At 47.0% G+C, this 10665-nt stretch overlaps 1 protein-coding gene across 1 annotated transcript; it reads right to left on the bottom strand.

Annotated features, from left to right (window-relative positions):
- Positions 1-1144: 1144 nt before the first annotated feature.
- Positions 1145-7418, bottom strand: LOC311530239 (cyclin-dependent kinase 3-like; the record flags this gene model as incomplete). The annotated part of the gene is made up of 6 exons (XM_084646704.1): positions 7395-7418; positions 6028-6176; positions 4916-4993; positions 2888-3008; positions 1767-1937; positions 1145-1255 (listed from the first exon to the last, which is right to left on the bottom strand). Exons 2-6 carry the CDS (start codon positions 6153-6155, stop codon positions 1145-1147), a joined length of 609 nt encoding a protein of 202 aa, XP_084502830.1. The 5' UTR covers positions 6156-6176; positions 7395-7418.
- Positions 7419-10665: the final 3247 nt, after the last annotated feature.

Raw genomic sequence — 10665 nt, 5'->3', positions numbered from 1 at the left:
GAACCGTACGCTTGTATTTTGGAGCCATTGGACACAAAGGTTCCCGCATGGGAAGAGGGATTAGTTCTACTGGGCGGTTACACTATGATCGTAACGGTCTCTTTTGGCCGTAAACGCTATGAATCTTTTCTATTCAGGTTCCTGCAGCACATGCAGCTCTGTGGTATCTGAGCACCTAAAAAGATTCAGAGGGCTGGAGTATTGGGGGGATTGCTGTTTTTCTCTTCTAACGTCCCTCCTATGTCTTGAATAGTGAAAAACTTACAAACTTAGGCTGTGTGTTTGATGACTGCACACAGAATCTTGTTCTTAACAACAGATTCCCAGCCCCATTCAGCATCAGAGCTAGTGACTTAGGTTGCTAAGTGCTACACAGTAGCTGTGGTGCAGGATGGGTGTGTATTGATCAATCTCAATACACATTCATGCTGTAGTGTTTTTTCCCCTTAGTAAATAGAGTAAGAAAATCCTCCAGTCATGGAGCAGCTGTTTAAAACTATCCTTAGTAGAACCCTCTAGGAATCATAAGCTGGTCGAAGGGATTTCACCATTTACAGTGTTCCTTTGCCTGTGATTTTTTGATCCAGGAGGACGGGTTATTGGGCAATGATTTACCGGGGGGGCGGAGGAGTACTATGAAGTACAACTGCAGCAGTGTGGCCAGCGTGCTCGTCTGGAACAGACTCCTACCCTGCACGTGCTCGGGGCACAATGGGCCGGCTCTGACCCAACTCAGACAGGCAAGGGCCATGACTGCAGCCCATAGAGGACATTTTGGGATGCCCTCCTTTTTCTAAATAATTGGGAAACCATGTGGCTTGGAGGTTGGGCAGCAGTCTAGCAACTAGCAGATCTGGGTTCCGTACCAAGCCCTGCTTCTCTATGACCTTAGGTGAATCACAAGGTCTGTGGACCTCAGTTTCCACATCTGGAAAATGGGGATATCAATCTCTAGCTACTCAGCTTGGATATTGCCAAACCTGATTAAAGTCAGGAAAGCCCTCTTGGGCCAGCGGATAAAGGCACCATATAATAATTGGTTCTCTTTTTGAGTGCCGCCCAGGACCATGGTAAGAAATGGGTAAGCGTGAGCCGGCTTGAGATGTTAAAAAGAAGGGACCATTCGCTTAGAAAGTGGTTAAACCTATTCTACCATTTCTGCAAAGATACAGCCAATGCTCCAGACATCCACTGCAGTCGAATAGTATTTACATCCCAGCAAGATTTCGGGGGCCCGGTACCATAAGGTTACCACCTACAAGAAACCAAAACAAAAGCATTAGTCCAGGGGGAAACAATTATTTTTTGTCGAGGTCCAGACTCAAGACTAGAAAATTAAAAAAAAAAAAAAAAAAAAAAGGTAAATAAGATGTTGGGGTCTGTTCAAAAGCATCTGGTAGTCCAGATTTGGCCCACGATGCACCTATTGACTACCCCTTCTTTAGTCTAGTTTCACTTGGCAGGTACACACAGATCTCTGCTCTTAGCAAGGGACAGTTCCTGCTGTGTTCAGCTTGGAAAGATTCTTTATGTACAACATCCATCTATGCCCTTTCCAACCACATAGGAAGTGTCATGTAATCAACAGGGCAGGCCACTGTAGTGAACGATACACAGATTTTACAGTGATGGGCATATTAGAAATTCATAGATTACATTATTTTTCATAGGAGTCAAATAATTCAGATTAGATAAACCAGAGAGAGAGAGTGGCACTAAAATACCCAGGTGAAGGCACCTTAGATCAGATGGGACACAGCCATTACCTCGTGAGTGTACGTCCGCAGTGGAACCCCGAAGGCTCTAGCCAGACCAAAATCTGCCAGTTTGATGGCTCCCACTTCGTTGATCAGCAAATTCTGAGGCTTTAAGTCTCTATGAATGACTCTGTGCGAGTGACAGAAATTCACACCCTGCAGCAGCTGGAACAGATAGCTCTAAAAGGAGAGATTTCAGACATCCATGCAATGAGACAATGTGGAAAACTGGGCTTGTTTAAATTACAACCTTTGAAATACGGTAGATCTTCATTAAGGAAGTGTCCAACGTCTGTACGGAAAATATTTCACGGTTGCAAAATAACTTCAAAAAAGAACTAGATAAATTCATGGAGGTCCATCAATGGCTATTAGCCAGGATGGGCAGGAATGATGTCCCTCGCCTCTGTTTGCCAGAAGCAGGGAATGAGCAACAGGGATGGATCACTTGATAATGACCTGCTCTGTTCATTCCCCTTTGGGGCACCTGGCATCGGCCACTGTCGGAAGACAGGATACTGGGCTAGATGGACCTTTGATCTGACCCAGCAGGGCCATTCTTATGTTCTTAACTTCTCCCCCACAGCCCGGATACTGTCACTCCAGCTCCATCCAGGCCCACGACAGAGGTTCTGACCACAACCCAGCAAGACGTTGTTCCTGAAATGTTCCTGTCCCTGCTGTCTCGGGGAGGGAAGGAGTCAAATCCACGGTGTGCTGACACTGATACTGCCAGCAGCGTGTTGCTCATTATAAAAATAATTAGCAGTAGCTCCCTGGACTGTCTCCCCCAACTTCACTTTGTTTTGTTGTTGGTCCACCAAGCTGAGAAGTCTGGAAATGGTTAGGAAATTAACGAACCAGACAATACTGTCTAGAATTGTTCAGATCAAACAGCACCTTGGGCCTGACTTGCAGAGGTGCTGAGCTCTCACAGCTCCCACTGCCTTCCGTGGGAGTCAGTTAATTACTATGGCAGCTTACCAACAATTTCCGCTATCGCTATAAAGTCTAACACACAGCTGAGTAGTTCTGGGTCCATCCAGCAGAGGGCAGCAGGTATAAACACGGCCTTAACCGCCTGTAGGTATTTTGCCAAGGTGGCACTCTTACTTCTCTAAACTTTGTACCTTTACCAAACTTAACGGGAGCTCCCCTGTCCGAGACGAGTCCATGTACTTTTTCAAGTCCTGATTCAGATACTCAAACACCAGATACAGCTTCTTCTGACTGTGCACAACATCTAGAAGCCTAAGAACAAAACACAACCATAACCTGTCTTATTAAAAACAGTCCCGACCAGCTTTATACTGCAGTGCTCCAAACCAATACTTATTTCTGTAACGAAAGAAGCGGTAGAACAGGACAGTGGGTAATATATATAGGGTTCTCTTCTAGCAATCCCTCTGCTAGCTTCTTTTCCTCAGCAGCTGAATGGAATAGGATTTATTTGAAATGCCTCGCGCCTTACTAGCTATTATCTAACTACATTATATTAGCAGCAGCTAGTTTGTAAATGGGACAATAGGGCCAGATCTCCAATTTGTGTAACTTGGCATAGCTCCATTGAAAGGCAGAGCTATGCCAGTTGAGGAGCTGGCCATTTGTGTCTGGTAAGACTGGAGGGAAGAGTTTGGGGGAGGGGGGGGGCAAACCAGCCTGCATGTGAATGGACATTCCTGAAAAGAACAAGGACAGCCTGATGAAAGCAAAAATGTAGCCAATACACATTAGGTGGGTCCTGGTGGATTCTCCATCACTGACCATTTTTAAATCCAGATGGGAGCTCAGCTCTCGGAATTATAGTGGGGCAGTTCTCCGGCCTGTGCTGGTCAGGAGGTCAGACTAGATGATCACAACGGTCCCTTCTGGCCTTGGAATCTATTGGTACATCGACACGGCAATACAAATCCCACAGCACCGAGTCTTGGAACCTGGGTCAGCTGACTTGGGCTTCCAGGTCTCGGGCTGCAGCTCCGTAAAACTGCAGTGTAGATGTGCAGCCTTGGCTCTGAGACCCTCGCCCCCTCGTGGGTTCTCCAGGCCTGAGCACAGACGTCTACACTGCAGATTTATAGCCCCCGTGAGCCTGAGTCTGCTGACCCGGGCTGGCTGTGGCTCTTTCATGAATGTGTAACTGTACTTCGAATCTCGTTAAGGGTAACTGTCACCTGCAGCCCTCTGCTGCTGCTGCTCTCCAAAATAGCAACTCCTGAGCGGCAGCTCTGGCCTGGATTTTAAGGAGGGGAGAGGAAATCTCACTTGTGAAGGTCTTTCAGAAAGGAGTAAGCCTTGGCCAGGAAAGCTTGGCTAATGCTGAGGAAAGGGGCGAAGTTAACCAACCCGCCAAGAGTTGGAACCCTGCTGTAAGACACCCTGGTGTCTTTCATAGCCAAAGCATGGCATTCGGTTCCCTTAGCCATCTATCTCCACTTCTGTTTGTTTGGTGTCTGATTGTCAACACCCAGACATATTTTTACATCATGTTTCCTGCATTTGAATTTTTCCACCCAAGTCTCGCAGCCACAATCGTCTTCTCCATTAGCTCAGCAAGGTGACCACGTTTTAAAAAAAACAAAAACACTAAGGAAATTTCCAGGGGGAAAAAACGTTTAAGATGCCCAGTGGAGAAAAAGGCTGTTAAGTTCTCTACAGCACTAATGCAACCGCAGAAGGAAAAAACACATGAAGACTACGGACTTGTAAACGTACTCCACTTTGAACGCTAATTCACGCTCTTCACCGCGATTGTTCATCTGATTTTTAAGGTCCAGACACTTCTTAATGTGCTTCTGTGTCTAAAAATACAATCCATCAACCGGAACTGTGGCCTTTTCCGTTGTCCTGTGTCAGGGTAATGACTGTATAACACTCAGGGACTTTGATCGGCACTTACTGTTTGAAAAATAGCTAAGTGAGTGGTTATGGCGGAGAGCAAGCAGAAAACCATTTTTTTATAAGTGACTGACTGGGAAATGCCTTGTCCGTTGCCTTTTTATCAACAACCCTTTTACTTGGCACGCACAAAGCTGGGAGACGTTTGTTTACATCTTTATGCTCCTCAGCTTGACTCAACTGCACTTGATCAGTTGTGAATGAGTCGTATTGCAATGACCTGACTGCCCCAAGTCCATGGCCAGACTGAGTGCTTCTCTTACCTCACAATGTTTGGATGCTTAAGCTCTTTGAGCAGAGAGATTTCTCGGATTGCTGTACTCGGAACCCCTTCTGTCTCCCTGTGGGGAAAACAGACTTTATTGCAATCCCATTATTTCCTGGGTGACATTAGCAGGTAAATGCCAATTCAGCTGGTCATGTGGCTCAAGGACATCTTCCTTTCCGACATTTCTTTTTGGTGGATACCCACAGGGGCTTAGGACAGAAAATATAAGGTTTCTCGATCTAGGACCCTCTCCATATATATCTAGACAACTTAGGCCGAGATTTTCAGGAGAGCTCAGGATCAGATTTTCAAGTGCTCAGCACACATAACTGAGGCCAGCTTTTCAAAAGAGCTCAGTCATACATGTCATCGTGGGTGAGGAGTGCTCCTGAAAATCTGGCCTTTCTTTATACGGCTGAGGGAGAGCCCCAAGCCCTGGTTGTCCCATTGGCATGCGCAAAGTCAACCTAGCCAAGTTCCAACAAGTGTTGGCCCTGGTTTGAGGCTGTCCATGCTAGGGAGAGAACGGCTTTAAAACCAGCTTGGGAAGGAGCACGCAGAGGGGAATGTTATGACGAGGAGCGTAAAGCAGGCCAGTTTCTGTGCCACAGAAACTGATCTTAGAATATTTGTTCTCAGACTGACACATGTTTCCCATTCCTGTCAGGGAGCTTTTAGCTTGTCATGCTGATCAGTGAGTTTGAATGAGGTGTGAGGATTGTGTGCAGTTAAGAAGGTTAGGCCTTGTCTACAGTGAAGCACAAACAGGCCTGGCTAGATTATGATTCTCGAGTATGGTTTGGGCACAGCTGTGCTTGATAACGATTTCAAGCTTGACTGGAGAGAGCACTGTTTGCTGCTCCCTTACAGACCGGGTTTTTATCCTAAGGGGTCTAAACTGTGCTATAGACAAGCCCAGCAGGGCACTATCGTGGCTTCTTACTGCTGTGATGTGGGTTGCCTAACCATGTTACAACAGTAGCTGTGTTGGGAAAACCTATCAGACAAGGTTACAATCCCTAGCGTTGGCATGACCCTAGAGGTCTGGCTTCAGGGTGGAAAGTGTAAGCTGGACCCTGGTTGGGAGCGTGGATTTCAGACACTCACGAATCCAGACGGATCTTCTTCAGAGCCACCAGCTGGCCTGTCCGTTTGTTCCTTGCCTTGTACACCACTCCGTAGGTGCCTTCCCCAATCTTCTCCACCTTCTGGAACACATCCTGGAACGTGTCCATGGTCCGTCGGCAGGCTTGTCACTGAAACATTCCTCCATTCATTAGTCAGAGTCCCCCTTTGCCATTTCAGTCCCACACATTTTAACATTACCCTCTGCTGTGGAGTACCAACAAGCCCCGCCCTTCAATGGACATCCCAGGAACTGAAGGTAGTATGGGATGGAAAAAGGTATTGGAATTGCATTAACCCCTCCCAGAGCAATATCCCATCCGTTCCCTAACCCCTGCAAAGAAAACTCCCCTTAATAATAGCCCACATTGTAACCACATTCAACAGCCTAGAGACATGTCTCATGGCAGTGCTAGTCTATAAACAAACGTGCACATCCCAAGCTGTGCCACATACTATACAAAGGCAGGGAAGAGGTTTGCCCCCCAGTGCAATACCTCCAAGCTGTTTCAATCCAGTGCATCAAGCAATTCACAAATACCCTGGGTTCAACTTCTCATGCACACGTCAGCAACTAAATACCCCTCCTGAATTAAATAATACAGTTATTAGGCGAATACGTTGGAGAAAATGACTAGTCAGAGGACTGGATTGATCCTGGCCATCTAAGATCAGTCTCTCTCTCTCTCTCTCTCTCTCTCTCTCAAAAATGCCTGTCTCCAGTGTCCTCCTGTGACTTTGAACAAGCCACTTACTTACCCTGCCTCACCTTCCCCTTCTGTCAAATGGGCTTGAGGGCTGTGAGAATGAGTTACGAATTAAAAGCCCTCTTAGTGCTAATTATTACTGCTGTTTACATCTTATCAGTTCAATACCATCTGCTCTATTTTCAACCAACAGTCTCCTAATTAGGCGTACAACCATTTGTCGTTTCCCAGCCCGAGTAGCCCCAGCCCTCCCTGTATTAAACTTCCTAAAGACGACTCTGATGGCCTGTAGAAAATGGTCCAGCTTCAAGCGTGTCCCTTGTGATGGCCCACATTTACTGTATTGCTCTTCCCCCTGTATTTTCTATGGCTAGCATTTCTCCATGAAAACTGGACTCTGCAGCCTGTGGGGAAAGAGATCTAATACTTTAAAGATGGATTTGCCATAATATACATAATATACCAGCTTTCCTTCAATATTTAACTTAAATACTGTGAGGTTGGAGGGTAGGTTTTAAGGCAGGCAGGCAGCCCCTCCTAGGCAGGCTAGGCAGTTTCTGCACTCAGTTTCCTGCACCCAGTGTGAAATGGCTGTCTCCCCTCCATGCCCACTGTATGCTCCTGCCCACATGCTCGTCTCACCTTCTCAATGTAGCCTTCCTGCTGATCTACAGGGTTGCCAAAGGGTCAAAATTGATTCCACTCTCATGCCCAGGTCATTTGACCACTAGGGGGAGACATAATTTAAAATGCTATAGTGTCTGAGTTACAAGCAAATGCATTTGCTGGTGCTGGCCACTGCTGGGGCAAGAGGAGGTAAGAATTTTGTCCCTCTAAGTGGCATTCACACCCTTCCAGCTGTTAGCCGGCTGGGGAGGATGGCAACCCAGACAAGGGACACAAGCAGAATTGCAGTGGAAGAAATGTAACATGATGGGGGATCAACTTCGGTATCCCGTTTTCCACAATCTTCAGTATAATGGCGAACAAAATAGGTATGATAATAAAAGTGGGAGATCGACAGCGACTGTCCAAGAAACAAGTCCCTTAGGGGCTCATCCTCCATACTGCAGGACAGCTGAGAACAGTGCAGGGACAGAGCGTACGCTCCTTGGGGCAGGGAGTCGCTCTTTGTTCTGTGTTAATACGGCACCTAGCACAATGGAGTCCTGGTCCGTGACCGGAGCGCCTCGGCACGACCATAATACAAATAACTTTAATAAACACCTTTATGCCTTGCAAAATGGTCAGCAAACATCTACCAGCCCAAGCAGACTCTGTCTGCCCTTAGTAAGATGATGGGGAGGGAGAAGATTTTTTTTTTTACTTACCAGTCCAAAAAAAAATTTGATTTTGGCTTGCAGTATTCTGTAAGGCTGCCTCAAGAGGCTCTCAATTCCAATGTATAGCAAAGGGAAGAGGCCTCTTTATGCCACATTTACTGTATTAGTCACGGTTCTATTCCTTGGCAACTCTCTCCCATGACCTCCGACTATGTGAAATGGCAAGGCATACATGGGTGGTACACTCCATTGACTGCACAGATCTTTGGCATGGAGGGCAAGGCTGTAAGAATAATGACCTAAAATGTCCTCAGTTGTAGCACAGCTGGGCTAGTAGCTTAAAAACTAATAGTCCAAATTAAGATGGTTCAGGCCACCCACAAAATAATTGTATCTGAACGTTACTAGTAAATTGTAATGTCTGCATGCTCTAGTCCAGGCCTTTGGGAGAACTAGACTACCTTTCAAGACTCCATCTCAGGTTTTATAGTGAGCCCAGTGCACATGAAGACAAGGCTTAATAACTGTGTGAATAAACATACAAGATAGTGAGCTTCATAAATTATAGGCAAGTCTCAGGCTTTGGTTTCAGGCACCAGGTAATGTGGAACCTAATATATACCTAGCTCCCTCTGGCTTCCATATTGGGAATTCTCTAGCTAGATTTCAGAGAGGTAGCAGTGTTAGGGTGTATCAGCAAAAACAACGAGGAGTCCTTGTGGCACCTTAGCCCTGGTCTACACTAGGACTTTAGGTCGAATTTAGCAGCGTTAAATCAATGTAAACCTGCACCCGTCCACACAATGAAGCCCTTTATTTTGACTTAAAGGGCTCTTAAAATCGATTTCCTTACTCCACCCCTGACAAGTGGATTAGCGCTTAAATCGACGTTGCCGGCTCGAATTTGGGGTACTGTGGACACAATTCGATGGTATTGGCCTCCAGGAGCTATCCCAGAGTGCTCCATTATGACCGCTCTGGACAGCACTCTCAACTCAGATGCACTGGCCAGGTAGACAGGAAAAGAACCGCGAACTTTTGAATCTCATTTCCTGTTTGGCCAGCGTGGCAAGCTGCAGGTGACCATGCAGAGCTCATCAGCACAGGTGACCATGATGGAGTCCCAGAATCGCAAAAGAGCTCCAGCATGGACCGAACGGGAGGTACGGGATCTGATCGCTGTTTGGGGAGAGGAATCCGTGCTATCAGAACTCCGTTCCAGTTTTCGAAATGCCAAAACCTTTGTGAAAATCTCCCAGGGCATGAAGGACAGAGGCCATAACAGGGACCTGAAGTAGTGCCGCGTGAAACTGAAGGAGCTGAGGCAAGCCTACCAGAAAACCAGAGAGGCGAACAGCCGCTCTGGGTCAGAGCCCCAAACATGCCGCTTCTATGATGAGCTGCATGCCATTTTAGGGGGTTCAGCCACCACTACCCCAGCCGTGTTGTTTGACTCCTTCAATGGAGATGGAGGCAATACGGAAGCAGGTTTTGGGGACGAAGAAGATGATGATGAGGAGGAGGTTGTAGATAGCTCACAGCAAGCAAGCAGAGAAACCGGTTTTCCCGACAGCCAGGAACTGTTTCTCACCCTAGACCTGGAGCCAGTACCCCCCAAACCCACCCAAGGCTGCCTCCTGGACCCAGCAGGCGGAGAAGGGACCTCTGGTGAGTGTACCTTTTAAAATACTATACATGGTTTAAAAGCAAGCATGTGAAAGGATTACTTTGCCCTGGCATTTGTGGTTCTCCTAGATGTAGTCCTAAAGCCTTTGCAAAAGGTTTCTGGGGAGGGCAGCCTTATTGCGTCCTTCATGGTAGGACACTTTACCACTCCAGGCCAGTAACACGTACTCGGGAATCATTGTAGAACAAAGCATTGCAGTGTATGTTTGCTGGCATTCAAACAACATCCGTTCTTTATCTCTCTGTGTTATCCTCAGGAGAGTGAGATCTAATTCATGGTCACCTGGTTGAAATAGAGTGCTTTTCTTCAGGGGACACTCAGAGGAGCCCATTCCTGCTGGGCTGTTTGCCTGTGGCTAAACAGAAATGTTCCCCGCTGTTAGCCACAGGGAGGGGGGAAGGTTGAGGGGGTAGTCACGCGGTGGGAGGAGGCAAAATGCGACCTTGTAACGAAAGCACATGTGCTATGTATGTAATGTTAACAGCAAGGTTTACCCTGAAAGAGTATAGCCACGGTTTTATAAAATGTGTCTTTTTAAATACCGCTGTCCCTTTTTTTTTCTCCACCAGCTGCATGTGTTTCAATGATCACAGGATCTTCTCCTTCCCAGAGGCTAGTGAAGCTTAGAAAGAAAAAAAAACGCACTCGCGATGAAATGTTCTCCGAGCTCATGCTGTCCTCCCACACTGACAGAGCACAGACGAATGCGTGGAGGCAAATAATGTCAGAGTGCAGGAAAGCACAAAATGACCGGGAGGAGAGGTGGCGGGCTGAAGAGAGTAAGTGGCGGGCTGAAGAGAGTAAGTGGCGGGCTGAAGACAGGGCTGAAGCTCAAATGTGGCGGCAGCGTGAGGAGAGGAGGCAGGATTCAATGCTGAGGCTGCTGCAGGACCAAACCAGTATGCTCCAGTGTATGGTTGAGCTGCAGCAAAGGCAGCTGGAG

This window comes from Lepidochelys olivacea (assembly GCF_965140295.1).
Source record: "Lepidochelys olivacea isolate rLepOli2 genome assembly, chromosome: 14".
Lineage (NCBI taxonomy): Eukaryota > Metazoa > Chordata > Testudines > Cheloniidae > Lepidochelys > Lepidochelys olivacea.
Note: the sequence above shows the minus strand (reverse complement) of the source record. Positions and strands in the feature narration are given on the sequence as shown.